The sequence below is a fragment of the Lepeophtheirus salmonis genome, chromosome 7, assembly GCF_016086655.4.
Source record: "Lepeophtheirus salmonis chromosome 7, UVic_Lsal_1.4, whole genome shotgun sequence".
Classification (NCBI taxonomy): Eukaryota; Metazoa; Arthropoda; class Copepoda; order Siphonostomatoida; family Caligidae; genus Lepeophtheirus; species Lepeophtheirus salmonis.
Window position 1 is genome coordinate 11,394,772 of NC_052137.2, and position 22,038 is coordinate 11,416,809.

The 22,038-nt window shown below is 31.6% G+C and overlaps 2 protein-coding genes across 3 annotated transcripts in view; both read right to left on the bottom strand.

Annotated features, from left to right (window-relative positions):
- The window catches only part of LOC121122169 (uncharacterized), a 312,765-nt gene that overhangs the window by 159,257 nt on the left and 131,470 nt on the right, over positions 1 to 22,038 (bottom strand). The window lies entirely within an intron of this gene.
- Positions 4,714 to 11,235, bottom strand: Oseg2 (intraflagellar transport protein Oseg2). The gene is made up of 12 exons (XM_071890168.1): positions 10,920 to 11,235; positions 10,781 to 10,858; positions 9,809 to 10,718; positions 9,408 to 9,752; positions 9,035 to 9,355; positions 8,576 to 8,885; positions 8,043 to 8,503; positions 7,409 to 7,713; positions 6,066 to 7,351; positions 5,760 to 5,983; positions 5,079 to 5,699; positions 4,714 to 5,006 (listed from the first exon to the last, which is right to left on the bottom strand). The coding sequence occupies exons 1-12, from the start codon at positions 11,121 to 11,123 to the stop codon at positions 4,795 to 4,797; spliced, it is 5,277 nt and encodes a 1,758-aa protein (XP_071746269.1). The 5' UTR covers positions 11,124 to 11,235; the 3' UTR covers positions 4,714 to 4,794.

Sequence of the window (22,038 nt, forward strand, 5' to 3'; positions counted from 1 at the left end):
AACGATTTTACCAAAAAAATACATAACAAGTTAATTTTAATAATAGAAATCCTGGGATGGCGATTCTTCAGATACACTAATGTATGTACACTATCAAAAATCTATATATACCTTGTATGTGTATATCCTTTTCTAGCTTACCTATAAAGAATAGAGAAACATATGATATATTTTAGCACATTAATATAGTATGTTATTTTAAATTATGTAGATGAGGTTCTTGAGAGAAGGTTAAGGAATAAATATATAATTTTGTGGCAATCAAGCAAATAGAATTTGATATCATTTATATATACCGTGTATGTAAATAACAATCTGAAATTTTTTTATAGAAAATAAAAAAATAAAATAATAAAAAATATTGTATTTAAAGTTTTGTTCATCGCTAGATATACATTATCCCATCTGTTGAAGAATTTGTGGATACTATGCCAAACAATATGGTTTTTCTTTTGAGCTAAAACATCCATCTAAACATTTCTGCAAACCTTTGTAAGAATTGAATCAATGCTAAGTAAGTGTGTCTCGCATAGATATAAAGAGGTGGTAATCAGACGGAGTCAACTCTGTTAACAAGTTTCATGCAAAAATAATTCCCAAACAAACGTCTCAATTGTTTTCTCGACAAGTTTTGCTGGGCGTGATGGTGTGATTATCATGATCATCATAATTCCTTTGTGTTGCCTTTTTCCTTATTTCGGTCTTTTTTCACAGATTTTTGTATCATATTCAATTGATCCGTAAGTTTATAGTGAGTTTGAGCGTCATATTCATCAAGCCATGCTTGCAATTCGATGTCATCTAACATTATCATTGGTTTTCCACGTTCTTCGTTTCTCACGTTAACATTGCAATTTTGAATTTACAAAGAAGATTCTCAGAAGATTCTTTGGCTGGCATTTCATCCGATTTTGCAGTAGGGCTCTTTCTAATGGTAACAAAAAATTCATGTTGTTCACAAACCGTAGGATCTAGGCATAAAACTCGACATTTTCTAAGCTATTACAACTGCCTTGTTGTAAGATACTTGTATTGGGGAGAATCTAAAATCTTCTTTGCAAGAAGTCAGAACAAAGGAAATGGTACCTGTGCCTATACTTATGCATATTGTATATATCATATCCAGAATTGAACTTTCAAACCCATAATGTTGACTATTTCTAAAATACTTACACTTTTTTGTAAGTAACACTCAAAATGGCTAAATGGCAAGCTAAGCTCGAAAGAGCAACCATTTTTTTGGGTGTGGTATCCACAAATAGTCAAATAGATTGGGGAAAATACATACAAAGCTAGGGATAAACAATACTTTGAATACAATATTTTTTATCATTTTTATGCAATAAACGTGTATTCTCTATACAAAAATTCTAGTTTTATATTTACACAAATATTTTGTATACAGAGTGCAAAAGGGTAATTTACCTACTATTTTTTTTTGCGCTAATTAAGGTTTCAGGTAACACCTCAAGCAATGTTCTGATACATGTGTTGTTTTTCTTGCACAATGTTTTGATTTGATCAAAATCGGACAAAAATGAGTGAACAGAAATCCAAATCGGATCTTCTCAAAACGGATGTTCATCAAAAAATAATTTCAAACATTATCGGTGTTACCGTGAGGGCAGTCCAGAACATTAGGATTGTCAATGAGAATGGAAAAAGAGTCAAAAGGAAGGCTGAAAGTGTAAGAAATGGTTTGAAGCAAGATGAAACATTTCGAAAGTCCCTGGAGGCCAATATCAAGGAAAATCCAACAGCATCAATGCGCCGTTTGACTGATGAGTTGGACGTGGATGAGATCACCTTCACGATGGCACTTCATGATGACCTCGGCCTTAAGAGCTTTGTCAGGAACCCAAGACATCTCTTCACCGACAGGACAAAACCCTTAAGGGTTAAGAGAGGGGAAAAAAGTCATATGTCGACTGTGAATATCTTCTTGTCTCAGAAGATGTTCACTGTTGATACCAGATTTTGAACCGCAGAAATGACATACTTAAAACAACATCACCTGGGGAAGTCAATGGCACCTTTTGAACCAAACATCTGGCCCAAACAATATGTTTACAAGTTGTGGCTTCTGATGGCAAGAAAATGGATTCCCTTCTTCTTCAAGCTCAACAGAGGCCTACTAAAAAGGATCCTGAGGTGGAAAATCTTGACCCTCCTAAAGGATAGCTATCCTCAGAACAACAAAGAGTGAATCCAAGAAGGGGCCCCCACCCATGCCACTTAGAAGATACAGAACTTCTGCAATGAGTACTTTGCTGACTCATGGGATAAGACCTTCTGACCCTCTTTCTGTCCTGATAATATGCCAGAGCTCAAGGCCAGCATCAAGAAGCAATGGGCCAACATAGCCCCCAATTATATTGTGATAACCTACGCCAAGTTCCGACCTTGTGTATAGGTTGTGATAGAGGCAAGAGGCAGTCATATTGAACCATTCTTGACAAGGTTGATTGCTGAAAGTTTTTTCAATAATATTTTTCATTATACTTTTCTAATAAAAAGTTATGAAGGTTTTTGGTTTTACTTCTTGATCGCAGAAAATTTTCCTGATGCACTATGTAAATGATATTAAATTCCATTTGGTTGATTAACACAAAAATATTTTAAATTAACCTTTAATTAGAAAAATCTAAAACCGTTCATTACAATGCTTCAAAATAATCTTTACCTTATAAATACATAACATTTGTCCCTAATTATTAATATTCTATTAAAATAGATTATTTAATTTTTTATTTGATAATGACTAAAGTTTTGTATTTCATATTATGATAAAATGCTCAGAAGTAATATATCAATTTGAAATACCAAAGTATCTAGTTTTTCAAATGTATAATATTGCATAATTTCATCCAAGATACAATAATACTCATACATATTTAAAAGCAAAATGGATAACTTTGATTTGTCAACGACTGATCGAACAAGTTCTTGAGTTAAATTAACTGCGACAAATAATTATATAGCAATCCATATATATCAACGTTAGTACGTCTTTAAAAGTTTAAAAAGTAGCATAATCACATATTTTCTTTTTGTAAAGTTATTATTTTTTTAAATCTTACATCATATCTGGAGAAACTACAAAAAACTTTATACTCTTACAAAATATGATGACGAGATTAAAAACAACAACCTTTTCATAGTCTTTTAACATTATTCTGATAACTTGTATTGTTTATATCATTTTAAATATCAAAGTTCCACAGAAATTGCTGAATGAAAATAATATTTCCTACCGTGTTAAAAAAATAAAATGCCTAGCCAACAGTGATTTGGCATATAGAGAAATAATCCATCATGTAATTTTTTTGAATGAAACTAACTAAATAACCATTTTGTGCCAACACAAACTCAAGGAAGGGCAAATTCATAAGTTTGCAATAATAAATTCAACCATTTTATTAGTAATTATTTTAGAAAACTCGAAAACTAATATCTACTTTCATTTTCAACTGTAAATATGCTTTAATTTTGTCATGTTTGCTTGAATAACATTTTTCGGGATTTCAAATCTTAACTCAAAATGGAATAATTGACTAAAACACTACGTGATGTTAATCAAGGGTACAACTACGAGATATATTGTAGATGTATTTAATGTTTTTCATCAGGCTTCGTGATAAGAGCTTTTGCTACTCTAGATGGTTTGGTGCGATCATGGGATATAAAAGAAAATAACATGATAAGGGAAGAGGGCTTGGCTTTTTGTAGTTGCAATTGGTGGGTTGGAGCATATCAAAAAAAGGAATTTTTCCTTTTTTTTCCCAACAAATTTAATATTTTAATTATTTTTCCAAAAAATTTAATATTTCAATTATTTTTCCAAAAAATTTAGTATTTCAATTATTTTTCCAAAAAATGTAATTTTTCTAAATAATTTAATTTTCTGTGAATATGAATTTTTGAAATATTTCTTCAAAAACTTGCTAATTTGAAATTTTTTTTGGAAAAAAATTCCAAAAACCTAGCCCTTTTCCTTATAATATAATCCTCCGGACGCCCCTAATTTGATACCTGAATATGTTTTTTTAACTGCTGAAGCTGTTGTCATCATTCTTGAAGAGAGAAGACTAAAGCTTAAAGTAATCTCTAATATGGGAAAGACGAAAAGTAACACAGAATATTTGTTACGGAGTTATAAGAGTAAGTCCTTATTCGACTAATAGTAGAATTAACGATCGACGTCAACAGCTATATCATTGCCTGGATAAGAAGTGGGATTTGTTTTTATTTTTCTCATCTTATAGTTACTTGCAGCTAATTTAATTAAACTTTATGACAGCTAAGCTGCTCTCTTTTAGAGCATTCCTTTAATTGTGTGTTAATTTTCTGTATATTTTTTTTAACATACCGGAAGGTCCTATTATTTAAATCTATTCAAACAATTGGGGATGTTTTGCTACTACGTTTTCAAGCTTTCGTTAGGACGGCTTTTTTACAACTATTTGCCAGTGTCATGAAACTATTACTTGACTGTTTTATGTACTATTTTAAGTATATATGCTAGGGATCTAATTATTAGCATAAAGTTAGTTATTTGCTCAGTGTTTTAACAATGGCAAGTAGAATTCAATTAAGTTAATTTAAAAATCTGAATATATTTTAGTAATCTATCTGCCATGGGCTAAGCATTGAAAGGTTTTTTAAGGTTGAACCATTCATTCATACGTACAATGTTTGCATAGAAAAACCAAATTCAAACAAAATAAATCTTATTTTATTGCTTCACTTAATAATTAAAACATACAACTAAATAGTTTATTGATTTAGCTGTGTTTACTGAAACGCAAATCCTGGGGTTAGATTTCCCATACCACTCCAAGAACTAAGGAACTGAATAATATTTTGTATATCATTGTCAGTTATCATTTTTGACGTCATAACAAACTTATTCCAATCTTCTTTATTTGCAACCATCCCATGGCTAAATTCAATTTTGTTTCCTAGAACTGGATATCCAGTGATAATACAAGTGGGTGATATCACACCTTTAAAGAAATGTATTCGAACATATAAGCATATTTATAGACATTTCACTCAAGTTGTAGTTTGAGAATTACCTGTACCAACAGCTACAAGAGATGCTTCGTAAGTCATCCTTTCATCTAAGGGCAACTGCTGTTCTACTTTTTGATCCATGGATACAGCCAAAACCCATTCCTTTATCCTATCATGCTCTGATTCACTCAAATAGGGAGTTTCTGGTAGTGGGACCTGAAAAGGAACATCTGTGTCTACAAAATCCGAATTATCTAACATATCTAGGGATCCTTCCTCCATGGCTTCATATAAATCCAAATATCTATTTAAAAAAACAAAAGCCATGTTATCCCACCCAATATCTCGACAATCCGTTCCAGCTTCATAAAACGCCTTATCTGCAGGGATAACGTCTGAGTATCGAAGTAAAGATATAGATAATTTAGTTGATATTTCTTTGAGCTGTTGATGATTTTGACAAACGGAGCGGAGAGTACCAAAGTGGGAAATAAGTAATAAAAGTTTGAAATCTTCATGCGCAGCTTTAGAAATAGAAGAGGGAGCCTTATTAATATTATCTGATAAATCATATAAGACATCCCTGAGCATTGACCAAGTATCAAAATCACATTTTTTAAGACTAAATATATCCATTGATATTTTCTTATAAATATTAAAATTTTGGGGATTAGCTGGGGTCCCTAAAACAAAAAGACATGAATAATCAAAAGTATTTGAACGATCAAGGATACTTGGCTTACCAAATTTCTTATAGAGATGTAATGCATTAACGCTTTGTTGACTTCGAATGAGTTGTGTGGCATAGAGAGCAATGTATTTGTGAAGTATCTCTGGTCCATGAGTAGATGCTGTATCCAAGGCTTTTGACCAATTCCCTTGTTCCACGTACATGTCTAGTGCAGAATTTAGATCAACAGATACTAATTGCTCCGCTTTGCCTTCATTTTTCAAGAAGTCTTTATAGCTGGTAATAGCAAAAAACAAGAGAGAGAAAAAAGAAAAAAAAATCTATTTATTTTTATTTTTTTCAAATGAACAACTATTACCGTTGATCTATATATGACTCGAGTCTTGGCTCCAACTCCTTTGCTACTTTTTTAGCCTTTCCCCATTCACCTGCCTTTATAAAAACATCAATTGCTTCATTGATCATTTCAATGGATAAATACATTTGAGCAGCTGGGTTATAGCTTTGTATTCCTACAAGTTTGGGTCCAACAATTTTTGCAACATTCTCAGCTTTGCTTATATCCAAAAACTTAACAGCCAACTCTGCAGCACTAGTCCAGGCAGAAGAAACTGTTTTTAAGTCCCCATTGGTATTGGATTCATCAACTCTAAGATAACATTCTATGGCCCTTTCATAATCTCCATTGGATTCCCATTGAAGGGCTTGTGATATCAGCCCATCCATGTTCTTATTCTTATCATTTGATGATATTGAGTCATATTCACGTTGAAGTTCAGTAAGATTATGAGGAGAGTACTCTCGACAAACTCTCAAGGCATCTGCCCACATATCCGAGCTCTTGTAAAGTTTAATAGCTAATTCGGATTTTTTAGCTCTCAACAATAAACTCTCAAATTTAGGAAAGTCTTTGCTTTCAAATGCAACTTTTGCTTGGCCGACAAGGACTTCCGCTACGGAAGATTGATCGTGCTCTTCTGCCACTCTTTGTGCTGATTCCCAGTCTTGGTTATGAACGTACATGAGTACTGCTTCTTTGGGTCTCTTTGCCTTTACGAACTCGTCCTCTGCTTCTTTGAACTTTCCATCATCTTCTAATGCCATAGCAAATTTGTAATGAATATCTATAGTCTTCTCAACAGCACCTAGTTTAGCCAATTCAAACGCAAATTCAAAATGATAGCTTTCACATGCGTACTCAATTCCATCTTCAAGGATTCCAAACTTATTTAAAAGCTTAACAGCAGATTCTCCACCCAGAGTTTTAGCCCAAAGGAATGCAACTTGTTTGGCTGCATTTGCTCCTCCTTTATTTTGAGCTACTCTATAAGCCTCTTCCCATAGATCATTACCTCTGTACATGTGAACTACTGATTTCCAATCTCCGGCTTGAAGGAAATGTTGCTCAGCTGCTCTATGATTACCCTCTTGTTCCAACTCCTGAGCTAAATGTACATGAGTGCTATTGACAAGATCAGGATGATATGCTTCCACCAAGCGTACCATATTATCGTACTGCCTTTGTTTTTTATACATAGAAATTGCAAAATCGGGCTCACGCACAGAGATATATAACTTTTCGGCTTCTTTAAAGCGACCATCCTCTTCTAGTTTTTGAGCTTGATCTACATACATATCTGTTACCTAAGGATAGATGTCAAATAAACTATACGTGTGTTAAATTTTTGAACGAATCAATACTTCATTTGTATCCATGAATCGACTAGCTAGTGAATGTGCTTCCTCCCATTTTGCTACACTATTGTACATTTCAATGGCAATTTTCTCCATGCCCCCTTTCAAATAAAAGGTTTCAGCCATTTTATACTCCTTGATAGAAGCATAATGTCCACCCAGTTTAAAGTAGTATTTATTCAGTTCACCAGATTCACCGTCGTCGATCACACTAATTATTTGAACAGCTTTATTCCATTGTTTTGCGTTTATAGCAGCTTCCAAGGCTTTCAATGTGCGTCCAGCCTCAATATAATGATTAATCGCTGCATCTGTTAAAATTAATGTATGGCTAAATAATCAAATTCTTAATATGTGTTGTTGTATATTTCGCATATTTTGTAGTAAAAAAAATGAATAAAAATGAAATATATCATTTTTCAGCTTGAAAACGCAAAATAAAGGGGATTTCATCATTCATGAAATTTTGAGCTAAATCATTGAGATTAAGGGCTTATTATGTTAAACATATCTCAATGCCAAAGACCCGGTTTGTTTGTATTGAATTTCATTTATTATTATTAAAAGTTTTCATTAACAACTCAGCTTAATCACTATTTTAGCAAATTAAATAATACTTCATGAATGAGTAAAAATATACCTAATTGCTTGTTGGACACCAAGTAATCTCCCCACTCTTCTTCTAGAACAACAACCTCACTTGGAAATAAATATCGTGCTAATTCCACTGCTCTGTTAAAAGATTGTCCTTTTCGAAAACAATCTAAAGCTTTGTCATCCTGTCGTGTTTTCTCAAAGAGTTCTCCTGCTTGTTCATAAAACTCTCCTCTAAGTAATGCTGAAGTTACTCGATCGACTGTATCTGAATCTTCTATTAGATTATTGTGAGATTGAACTAATCTAGAGGCTCGTGTAGCTAGCCCAGCTCTTAAATAAAGGTTCAATGCATCCATGTATTTATCTTCAGACTCTTTAATACTTCCAGCTTTTTCCTCCTGCCCTGTTTCGAGAAGCCATTTAAAATGTGTATTCCTTAGAGTATCTAATTCAGGATGCCCCTTAGCTTCGGCTAAATTAAGAGCTTCTTCCCACATATTAAGTCTATTTTGATATAAATATAGATGATCAATGATTAATTACTAACAATATGGTTTAATTAACAAAAATGTATACCTTGTGTACATTCCAATTGCCTCATCTAATTTATTTTGTTCTAAATATATCCCCTCAGCCGCTTTAAATTGTTTGTCTAATATACACAAACGAGCCCAAACATCTGGAGAATCCATTCCGTCGGATTGAAGTCCTGATTCTTCATTAATGACTGCATGAGCATCGGCTAAATTAAGAGTTTCTCTCAAGTATTTAGCCTTACTTACATCACCCAATGCAGCACAACATTTCTCGGCTACATGTAAATGCTTATTTTCTAATGAAAGTTTTGCTAACGTTTTCCACATTGCTTCAGCCTCTATATTATTTCAAAAAGGTTATATCTTTGTAGGAAAATAATTATTTAAAATTAATTTTTAAATTCATTGAAATTTTCAAACATCAAAATGACTATAACAGGTTTTGTTTAAAAAATAAAAGTTTTGATTTTACAAAGATATAACTTTCCTGGTGACATTTCCAAAGATTCTAAATAAGTAATTGCTCTATTAAAATCTCCATCATCTAGAGCCGTCCCAAATTCAATTAAGCCTTCATCAAGTTGATAGGATAATTGATGATGTCCTTCTTGCACTATAACTTCTGTTTTTCCATCTTCACGTAGAACTTCAACAACATCTCCTTTGATAGGAAAAAGAGTAACCCTCTCGGGGGAGTCAATGTTGTACCATACACCCATTTGATCACGACTTTGAGCAACAACAACATCAGAGCCAGGAACCCATTGTACAAATGTACAAAAGTTGAGAATTGATGTTTTATACATGGTTTCTATATCCACTATAAATTAAAATATGATAGTAACGACGTACGTAGATTTGTATAAACTTACCCAAATTTAAACGAGATCGCTTATCTCTAAAAAGTAATCGCTGGCCTGTTTCATTGAGTTCCAACCAGTCTATCTTTGAGTCGTGTGTAATCTGACCTAAGGAATATCCAAAAACCAGATCTTCCAATGCAATGGTTTTCAAATCCAATAAGTATGCAAGCTTTTTATTGTTCTCCACTCCTTTTTGCCGTCTTTCATTAATTCGAACACTAATTAGATGTGGATTCATAAATTCTGTCCTAACAGACCCAATGAGTTCATTCTTTCCATATTCGACAAGATTTAATTCCCCGGCATTAAACACCATGCACACGTTATTACTTTCAAAATAAAATTTTTCATTTCCTTTAAAAGGACTTATAAATTAAATCACGGTTTTTAAGAATACACTGCTGGATTACCTCCACTATTCATCCAGGGGATTTCACTCAAAAGGTTTTTATTCATATCTCCCAAAAGCATTGTTTCTGGAGTGCGTGCAATAATATAATTATCCCCTCCCATAATACGGACATCTTCAATATCATGGCCATAGATGGACTTTAAAATGACTCCTCGTGCTCTTTTCATAAGTGGCTTAACGAGAACTTGTGATGAGCCCACGTAAGTAATTTCGAACTTATTTTTCCATACAGAACGTCTCAGTACAGACTCAAAGAGTTCCACACCCCCACACAAAGAACCCGATACTATTCGAGAGCCGTCGCATTTCCAATCTAGGGCAGTGATAGTATACACGTTAGGCATTTCTTTAGCTATTTTTTCTTCCCAAAGGTTTTTATGGTTATTCCACGCATATATTCGAATTCGATTGAAACTTCCAATACAGACAGCTTGTCCAGCTGGAGAACTGATGGAAACTGTAAACTCCTTCTCATTTTTATCTCTAAAATAGTCAAATTGTTGGAACATGTTGCCTTCCTGTGAATAGAATACGACTTTTTTGTCACATCCAGCAACTACAATATGGTTGTGAGTCCATGAGAGAGCATATGGAGGATTTCCGTGGATCATTACTTTTCCTTGAGGATATGCATTAGAATCTTCAGCTACGTAAAATCGAACTATGGATCCATCAAGATGACCAGACAGGAATCCAGTCCCAGCTGAATTGACGGCGATAGCAACTGTAAACGAGTCTGTGCTATACATTGTGCTGGCCTTGTTATTTTTTGTATGTGCTGTACGAATTTTACCATCTGCAAGTCCAATGACAATGGGTCCCTGACTTGGCCATGCTAAACAGGTTACTGCTGATGTTTGAACAAATTTGTTGCAAATGACTTTTTTGTCTTTCCAATCCTCTCCCACCTGGGATAAAAAATTAAAGTATTTTTATCCCCTCACATTTTATATCATTGTACTCAATATACCTTATATACAAATACAATATTATCTGTTTGACCCACTGCCAATTTTGTAGAATCTGGAGAAAACTGAAGACCCCGAACCTATAAAAAACTCAAGCATTACGTCTCAGATGAATTGAATTTATAATAGGTCAAAAAATACTGAATAGCTCCGTTTTCCATATTTAGGATCCGCAGGTTTGGTAGAGAACTTATCCCGTTTTTCTCCCGTTTCATCAAACAACAAGATGACCCTATCGGCTGTACAAACAGCTAACTTCAAGTTATTTGGGGACCAAGTAAGACAATTAATTTTAGCAGCACCATCCTGACATTCAAGCAAATTCTTCATATACTTTAACTGCATCCTTCTTTATATATTTGTAACTATAATCAGTTAAAGTTTAACATTTCAAAGACAACCATTCTCGATATGAAACTGATTGTTTTAATTCCTTACATAGAAAGCCAAGTTAGTCATTATTGGATGATTATTTTAAAAGCAGGTATACTAAATGTACCTATACACTTGAATATTTAATAAAGTTGAGAAAGGAGGAGCACACAAAATTAAGAGGTTGCACGATAAACATTACAAGATCCTTGCGTATTTTTATTATGTATCCCTATTTTCGTATTATGAATATTTAAGGTATACATACAAACCAATAATTCCATTAAGTCAAATAAAATTATTTATATTCAATAGATTAAAGATAATATGTAAATATAATGATAAAATGCGTTTGTATGTTAAAAAAAAGGAACCGAAAATCAATATGGTAACCCTGGCAATTTGAAGAATGTTTTGGAGGAGAGCAGCTTAGCTATCATAATGTTTCATTAAAGCAAGTAGTGAAACGATGACCCACGTGATCAATAGCTGAAAAATATCTTAGTGGACATTTATTTTATTGTTCATTAAAGGTACTGTTTAGTTGTTTTTTTGAATATTTAATTAGGACTAGAAGTTATGATTATTGTATTTTACTTTTTAGAAGATGCTGATTCGAGGGCCGGGAGACGGACTTAGCATAGCTACAGAAGATTTTATAATATGGATCTTTGTTAACCGAATAATTTTTTTTATTCAGTTCAAAGATGATGATGCTTATTCTCTTTATTTTTTTAATATAAAAACATTTATTTTATAATTTAAGTATGGAATCAATGTCATGTCTCGAGTCCAAGTTCCCACCTCTAGCAATAATCTTAAATTATACTTTATTATTATACAATTAGTTATTATAATAACATTTAATTAATCATGAATGTATAATTGAATACTCCTTTTCCTTTGATGGGATATTAAAAAAAGGAAAAATGAAAGAATACAATAATTTCTTCATCCCCCCCCAATCCTTCTTTATTATAAACCGGTCTACGTCAGTCAGAAAATTGAAAGAGTGACGTCATTTGAAAAGCGACATGGTACAAAAAGTTTTAAAACGCTGTACCGTTCTTTCTCCTCAAGTTAAAATTCGCGTTTCGATAATTGGTTTAAAGTTTTAAGTAGAGGAAAGAACATGTATTCTTCAGATTACCAATTTCGAAAAAACGGACAAGCTAGAAAATTCACCGGATTTGCATCACTAAGTGTGTAGTAGGCTGTACAGTGTACATACTCTACTTGCGTCTTTCTCTATATATGAACAATTAATGAGATATTATATTTAGGGTTGTAAATCGTTAGCATTTCGGTATGTAAAAAAATGAAGTCCAAAATTAACATTGTAATCCTGACAACTTTAATAACGATTGGGAAGAGAGTAGTATAGCTGTCATCAAGTTTCATTAAATTAGAGCAACGAGAAGAAGGCAATAATCCCAATCCCTATCAAACATGGACATAGGCAGGAATTCTTATACAGATCATCAGTTCTATTCTGATTCCAACCCTAGACTCACACTTAAAACTCCCGAACAATTTTTCAGTGTTACTGTTGTGTTCTTACATAAGATATTATAATGAATATATTAATCCAGACTCGTCTTCAACCCAACGGTTAGAATGAACTTAAGAAGAGGGGATTCTGGACGTGGTATAATTTATAAAGAGTGTATTACATAGTTTAACTAAAATAGAGAGGCTAAATAATATAAGAGCTAAGACACAGGGATGCGACCCGACCCACGGGTAAAAAGGGAGTGACGATGTAAAGTGTAAACTTGATTGCATAAAGTGTTAAAAAGGCTACACAATGTTAAAACTAAGATATGAAAGGATTGACAAGACATAACAGTTACTCTTCGTAATTTATATGTACATTTACTTGTCGTTATATTTTATAGTCTGATGTTATCGCGCCATGCAACTAAAAAAAAAGATTACTATCTAGCAAAATTCAAATATCAGGATGCCAATGATCTGAAATCCAATTTAATTATATTTATATTAGTTATATACCTATGTGTATAATACAGCATTGCATTGTTTAGTGATTTTAAATATTAGATAAGAAGATTAAAATCGAAAAATCAATCGAAATCGATCATTGTTTATGGCAGTTTTTAAATTGTAATGGCAATTAGGTATATTTTTTCTTTTTAGGTATAATATAAAGCAGTAGAAAAAAATTATTAAAAGATAAGATAATTATTATCCAAATAAGAGTGTTTCTTTTACTCGATTTTTATAAACATTTTTAGGAGTTGTAATCAAGATAAATAAATAAAATAATTTATCTTTCAAAAAAAGCAATGATTTTATCAATTCTTATTTAATTTTAATTTACACAGGAGTAAATTTGTACGGTGTTAGCTGGGACATTAAAAAAATTAAATTAATTCTTCAATCTTATGCTTCATATAAAAGAATAAATAAAGAATTATTATCGTTGTATACTGTTATGTATCTTTGCACACGTTTTTTTAGGAGATTATAAGGCTTATAAAAGAAAAAATATTCAAATTAAACTGTCGTTCCTCATCTTATTTATTCTTGTAAAAATCCTTTATCTTTTTCTCTCCTGCTATTTTTCTTCTCTAAACCTCTTTAAAAAAAAGTGTGCAAAGACACAACTTCATACAAACCTACAGCAAGAATAATTCTTATAATTTTTTTCAAAAATATCGTATTCAAAATTTAATTTTTTTTACAAAAATTTAATTTTCTGGGAATAACAATGTATTTTTGAAATTTTCTCCAAAAATGTAACATTTAAAAAAAAAATTTTGATATTTTTGAGGGTTTTTTAGTTATCAAATTGTATATATAAATATTTTCCAAAAAATTTAAATCTATAATTTTTTTAAATTTTTGTATTGTTTTTCAAAAAAGTTCCAAAACCCAAGCACCTCCCAAAAAAGTAAACCCATGGACGCCCTTAATAAAAAAATTGTATTTTTTAACTATTATTTAAAATTTATTAAACAATCGGAATAGGTATCGAGAATCGGCAACGATAATCTTTACTAGAAACGCATTGGAATCAGCTTTGGGAATTTTATTAAAACGTACCATCACTAACTAGTACATATTGATCAAACGTGGTTACCTATATTAGATCTTGCAACCTTATTTCTCAATAAAACCGAAAAGAAGGGCAGAATTTATTGGATAGTTTTCTAACTTGGGTAAGTTTCCCCACACGTTTCCTTTCTAATTCTATCTCAAAATTGGTGACAGCGACATCAGGTCGTTAAAATTCATTTATCACAACATTTTCAAAATAAGAAGATAACCTTATTATGAAATAGCCGTAGTACTTGGTATTGCCCGGAGTAATTGGATGTTGTCTAAAAGCCCAGTGTTTGTGCATGGGCCCCAAGACAGTTTAATTTGCCCTACCCTTAGCATCAATAACAACTAATAATATTGCAAAATACACCTTTTCTAACGGGTTTTGCTGGTGTAGCGCTTTGATCCATCGCCAAATTCTTTCTTGCACCTTTAAAAAACTTTTTAATTTATTTTTATTGGACACAGAGTCCAGTAGTTCGCCAGCCCTAGCTGTGATTAAATAGATTGCAGTTATATCTTTTGACTTTTAAGACAAATTGTTAATAATCATACCTTTTTGGAAAACTTTTTTATTTTTGGTAACAAAGAATTTGCTTTGATATAGCATCAGTGATCTGAACGTTGATTGGATTAATTATCTCCCTAAGCTCTGATCAATTCCCAACAATGATTAAATATTAATTCTATAATTGGTAATAATTAAAGGTTACATGATATAAGTTTGACTGCACGTCATACTTTCTCTTTCTATCTCGAAATCTGAGACAACGATAATGGATAGTTGAAAATCAATTATTGCTAGCATTTAATAATAAGAAAATAACATTTCTAAGTGTAGCAAAGCGAAGAATATATTATGGGAATAGCAGGAGGGAGATCTCGACTGAATCAATCATAATTGCTCCAATAGTTTTCTATGGAGGGGTTGAAAATAATTAGAGTTTGTACTGTATATGTCTATTTGTGTGTGTTTCTAATAATTTTAGGGTTCAGGAGTTAATAGTTTTGATAATATAAAAGTTCCTCTGCAATGTTTTTACAGGGTACATTATATATAGTGCACCCTTATATAAAGAATATGTTATCTGGTCAAATTGATTTTTAAAAACATCAACCTCAGCCGTTTCCCTAAGCGTCATAAGCCCCTTCTACTATCAAAAAATACAATCGACTCACAGGATAATCAGGTCAAATGATAGGCCAAAAGGCAGTTTAAACTCCACCGACACCGCGTCTCAAGGCATCCAAGACCCCTTGTAATTTTCTGCAATACATTTTATCATAAAAGTCAAAAAATATTACTTCAATCTGTTATTTGTTAAGTTAATATAAGTAAAGGAATACGCCACGCCGACTTTCCAACAAAAACTGATTATATATTTTAAAATTCTTTCAATATTATAAAAGGGATCCAAATCTCTCTTTTCTTATAACTCCTATAGTACACCCTTCAAGAATCTGCGCTGAGTACTAATAATTAATTTTTACATAAAACAAAATTGATGAATTAAGTGAGCGACATGTATGCCCGTTAAAGAATCTGTAGGGGGTGCCCATTTCGTTCTGTGCAAGAGAGAAAGGAATTTATAAGTAATACACAAGAAGTTATTAGGTATAAATTTCTGTCATTTTTTAAAGTATTTTATTTTTTAAATATTTTCACATACTTAAATACTTTAACTGTAATTTGTCGAAATTTCATGAAGCTTGCTTTAACCATCTAAGTGATATTGTATGTCGAAAACTCATATTATAGAATTTCAAAAGCGGAGAAAATGAAGAAGTAATTTATGTTGGGAAGCTCAGACTACTCTGTCACTGTCGAATAAATATAGGAAATATTGGCATCACTGAAATAACGATTCTTATTGTCTTTAAATACGTTTTTTTTTTTTGTTATCATTTAAAATACCTACCAATAAGTAAAATAAGTAAATATAAAGTAAGGTAGAATAAAATATAGATTAAATGATTAAAAATAAATCTTTATTAGATGCAGATTCTTAAAACATTCAGAGAGGGTCGTCCTTGTACGAAGAAAGGATATCCTTCACTCCAAAAGCTGGATTTAATCGGTCGACTGTTACAAAGTCAGTTCGATACCACATGCTTAGATTATAGGTCCTTTCCGACTTGAAAAACAATTTAAAAGTGTGGGAACAAATAATTGGTCCAATAAGCTATTAAAAGTCACAAAAGCCTTCTTGGACGACATCAATTCGTCCATGAAAAGGTAAATTCCTCTTTTCATCCGTTCTTGAGTTGAGATGCTCCATTGTTTTAGGATTTTCGATTGTAAAATTTCATACGGAGAAGTAAGATTTACTGGAGATATGTAGATATGTATTGTGCATATATAGAATCAAATGTATTTAAAAAAATAATAATGAACAAATATTATAATAGTTGAGTCTTTTATTTTACTGAACGTCATCACATAAATAAAGTAATTTTAAGTATATTTTGTCCAATGTACGTATAAACTGCCCATAAATAAGTAACCTATTAGAAACATTAAATACTATTTATTGAGGCATATATGTAATGCATATATACATATTGAAACAAAACTTAGAAGAGTGGTAGTGCTAAGCTGTAATATTATGCATGCGTTGGTATACGTGTGTATGAAAACACGAGATAACGTATTTTTAATAGGTTCTTGAAGAGGAAAGTTATACATGTAGAATCAATAATTTAACTATTTTCATATAATACTTACATATAAATGGATTTATGAATATACATTGAATATGGATCGTATTGGATCACAAAACTAGTGATGTACACAAAAAAAACCGCCTTTTTATCAAGCTAAAACTTTTATTTTTAAGGGTAAATAAGTTTGTTCGCTTAATCTTCTTATGAAGATGAGTAAGAAGAATTAAAGATGATGATTTGATCCCCCAAAAATAATGTCAAATCTTCTTTGATATGGGAACTCTTATTTGAACCTCTTAGATACTACTATTTCCCTCGCTTTGGCCACATTGGAACCAAAATATGGTACTTTGAATGAAACTAGCTTGGATCAATAAACACTATTAAGACGTATTATTTAATGGATGAAGTCAGTATTTGCCTAAAGTTGAGATATTTCTAGAGGCACAGACATTGAATGGGGAAGTCTAATCATTAAGTACTCTTATTTTAAATAAATATCAAAACAAGCAGGTATATTTTAAATAAATATCAAAAACAAGCAGGTATATTTTAAAATCTGAGGCCCAATCTTTTAACTTATTAGAAAAGACAAGTTTTATCTTTTCAGTATTTTTAAGAAGTCCTTCATAAACCAACATAAGGTCGTTTGCAATTCTACATAAAACATTTTTAATACTTTTTTAAATGTTAAATATAAGTTGTACACGTTGACAAGATAGAAATGCAATTAAAGATTTAGACGAAAAAAATTCAATACTTATATGAAATATATTAGTGCTTAGGACGTAGATAATATTATTGTAATCATTGGCCTTAGTCATGAGAGAGTCAAATTATATTTCAAGCCTATACCACTAAATTCAGCCAGTTCAACCGCCTATTTATTATTATTATTGAAACGAATAAAGGAAAAAATCATTAAAACCTTTAACTGGAATATGTTAGGATTTAAAAAACGGAGAGGAACATTAAAGATTGTTTGCGGAGTAAAAAATAATGGTTCTTGTTTGATTTGAGTAAAATTGAGGATCAATATCGCATTAATTCCTGTCTATTAATGTCTTAGCTAGATACAGATTCCTCTCACAGCTGTTTTTAACTAATTTAATAAAATGCGATGACAGCAAAGTTGCTCTATTCCAAAACATGATAAAATTGGTGAGGGTAGCCATGATACCTTTTGATTCCTTTTTTTATATAACAACAGTACTTAAAATTGACAATTTTAGCTTTTTGTATGACTCCATCTTGTCCAAATTGTACTTATAATGTCGAATTTTATTATAGAAGAATTTTTTTTTAATTTACAATAACAATAGTTTTAATTGGACTTATCAGTATTTATTAATATAATTGTGGATTCTTGAATTATTTTAATTTGTAATTAATTACATTAGGTACTTACTCCGCAAACAATCTTTAATGTTCCTCTCCGTTTTTCAAAAGCACATGAACACTTTTTTTTTAAATGCTCCCTCTTTAATAGGTAAATCATAATCATAACAGCTTTGGAAAATAAAATAGAAACTGCTCAGATTACTAGATGGAAAAAAATATCGCGCCCGAGAGAATTAAAATAAATTCTACATGAGATAATAACGCGACCTTTTCTTGAAGTATGTGATGTAAGTAAACATAGTACAAATCAAATTTTCCTAACGGAAATACATTTTACAATACAAGCATTAATAGAACAATATACGATGATATTAACATATGAACCACTATTTCTTCGTTTGGTATTGACAAATAATATAAAGATAGATAATGTTTTTCTGGTGTCTCTCTCAGTATTTAATTTATAGAGCTTTCAATTGTCCAGTTTTTTACTGTAAAGGGCAGAATTGAGCAATACAAAATAGATTTTGACACAATTTTTCCTTTCAGGTAGTAAAAATGTAAAAATATGTCGATTTCTTTATTTTAAAGCTCCATACTTGACGCAAAATTATTCATGACTGAACCAGACAAGCGTAATAATTTCCGAAAAACGTTTGTAGTATACACTCACACATTTGCAATGAGCCAATGTGACTAATTATGAACTAGAAATACTTTGTTAAAAAAAGGGGTGGACAATACGAAATAACTATTCCCCATCCTTAATCTTTCATAGGCTACAATGGTTTTATTAAACTTTTACTTTAATCGTTATTGTTTTTTCACTTTGAAATATGGCTTTAAATCGTAACTATAATTTAAAATTAAAAAAAAGAATCTATTCAGCGAACATTACCCTACTACTAATTGAAAAACAGTCCAATAGTTGAAGAGAATAGAATATATAGTAACATCTACATATGCCAATGGCTGAGTTTTTTGCCAATCGGGAAAATGGCTTCTAAGAAAAGGGCATAATGAAGTTGAATTCTTGTTGGCAGCAATTTATCGAACAGAACAGGGCATACTTGGCTTAAATGGGATGAAAATTGGGCACTTCTTATAAAACATTAAAATAGAGCGAAAAATACGAAATTACTTTTCCCCCAGCCTACTTTGTATTATAGGTACAGAATAGAAATTTTTAATCCGAAACAAGCTGAGATCTTAATATTTTGCCAACTTTGAGATCTATTTTTTTGAAAATATGTTCATCAGAGTCAGAAAGAAAAAGTTGTAAAAAAAAATCAAAAATTGTAGAGATACCCTCCGAAAAGAAACGCTGTGCAGCCATTATTGTTTGCCTCCGTGCCAAGCGTACGCCAAAGAAGACTATTAAGTTTACAAAGGGGTCTTAATCAACTGTTTACAATGTTGCTAAGGCATTCAAGGAGTATGTATTGTCGAGAACACCTGAAAAGAAGACTTATGATCGTTTTGAGAGCCAAAACACAATGTAGACGCCCAAGGAAGTAAATGAATCCATAGATACTAATTAAATTAATTTTAACAAATCTGGTGTCTTGCTAAAATTTAGAATTGAGGAGGTTTATCCAAATCGGGATATTTAAAACGGATTTATTCTAGTAAAACCAAGATTGTTAAGACCTTATGTTTTGGGTAAAGGAAATGTGACTCCTACCTCGCCAAATCTGAACCCTTTGGACTACTATGAGGGGGTGGCTTGGAGAGAGAGAGAGAGAGTGCAATCAACGTGTACATAACCCTGTTGACTCCTTGCAAGCTTCCATTCTCGAGGTAGTGTATAACTTGGACAAGGAGTTCCCCTTAAAGCCTGTGACAAGTTCAGAATAATGGTTCAGGCTTTGGTTAAAAGCTTGATATGTTTGGTTTGAGTGATTGACTTCCCTATGGATCCCTCAATGTAAAAGTAAAATATTTGTGAGCTGTTAATTTAATTTTGAAAAATAAATTGTACCTAATATACATTATCCTTCAATTTTTCGGATTTAATATTCCCACTCTGTATGCATATCTATTATGAAACCTACATACGTCTTTCTTTTATAAAAATATCCGGGGAAAAAAAATCATTTTCGTATGTCATTTTTTACAAAAAAAAAAAGACTGTTGATTGCTTTATGGAGGGTGCGTAAGAAGTTACAACACAAAAGCCTTATAAGAGACTGTTCCCTTTTTCATTTTCTATATCTACGACTACAAATGATGCCATTGCACAAATTTCTATATATTTTTTTTAAATGCTCACAGAGAATTGTAAAATTTTATTACGTATATTCTATTCATTAGTTTTTGCCTCGAGTTGAAAGAAATTCGGATTTTATCACATTTTTATGTTTTTCATGTCTAATTTTTTTATGAGTTTTAGCTATATATATACACAAAGAAATACACCCAGGAAAGCAAGGTAATTACTATATCCCATAGGGTTTTGTATAACTTTTTTTAGTAAATGTAATACATATATCAAACATACTTTTAATTAGTAAATAGGAAGAACTTTTTTATCGTAAAAAGTATGTTTATAGTTCACATTTTTACTATATAAATATTTGGTGGGATATTAAAATAGCTTAAATTTTTCTTAATTGTTTGTTGTAAAACGAGAGTTTCTTTCTTTACGGATCATTTTAAATTAATCTGACGATATATAGAATCAGTTATATTTTGGATTTTTCAGCTTATTGAAGTCCTCCCTCCCCCACTAAATTAATAAGAATAAGAACTGTCATTTTTTGTTCTCATCAGTTAACAAATGTATATATTTACATAAAAGGTATAAGAAATACCAAGATCATACCCTATCGTCAATGTTTTTGTTTCTGTTCAAGTCACAATGAACTTTTTTATTTTCTCAAACCTCACTTATGGTAGCTATATGAAGTTTTATCGTTCTAATTTACCTATGGGTAAGCCAACATTCATTGATATACTTTTGAATCCATACGCAGGGATTTAAAAATATGAATCTTTAATATTGTGCTCTTTTTATAATTGGTATCTGTAAAGAATTTGGATTTACCAAAGATGTCATCATTACTTTTTTATTCTTGAAGAGAGAACAATAAGTTTAAAGTAATTACTAGTATGGGAAAGACGAAGAATAACTCCGAGAATTTTTTGTAGAGTTATAAGGGTAAGTTCTTGATAGGTTTGGAGTAGAATTGAGGATCGATATCCCTTTAATCTCTCCCCATATCATTGTTAGGTACGGAGGGGGCTTTGTGTTTATTTCCTTCGTATTATAGCTGCTAGTAGTTAATTTAATGAAATTTTACGGCGACTAAGCTGCTTTCCTTCCAAAAGTTTTTTAAACAATCAAGGATGGCCGGGTTATTTTTTTAGCATACCAGTGTTTCATATTATTTGAATCTCTGTCAAAAAAAAAACTAAGAATCAGCTGTTATAAATCAGCAAGAGTTCACTTTTTTTTCTCTCTCAGAAAGAGTTAACTTATGAAAACTGTTGAAGAGAAAATATGCTGTAATACAAGTCGTGAGTACGGCCAATTAATTATTACATCTGAGTGAATAGAATGACGTAATAATTGATGGTTTAGCCATCTAACAACATATTATAATTTTGGGTACATTTTATAAGTTTGCACACACGTCATACCTTCTCTTTGTACCTCGAAATTAAAAGCAGGAGGTAGCTGAAATTCAATCCTCCCTATCTTTTAATAAGATAAAAATAACATAGCATAGTGGAGAAATATTATTGGAGTCGGAGGAGAGGGATCTCGACTCAATCATTGAAAATTATTTGAATAGGTTTCTACGTAGGATTAAAC

Coding starts and splice junctions, on each gene's coding strand:
- Oseg2 (XM_071890168.1), bottom strand. CDS start 11,123: ATGCAGTTAAAGTATATGAAGAATTTGCTTGAATGTCAGGATGGTGCT. Junction 8,886..9,034: donor TACTTATTTAGAATCTTTGG/AAATGTCACCAG, acceptor TATAACCTTTTT/GAAATAATATAGAGGCTGAA. Junction 7,352..7,408: donor GATTCATGGATACAAATGAA/GTATTGATTCGT, acceptor ATCTATCCTTAG/GTAACAGATATGTATGTAGA.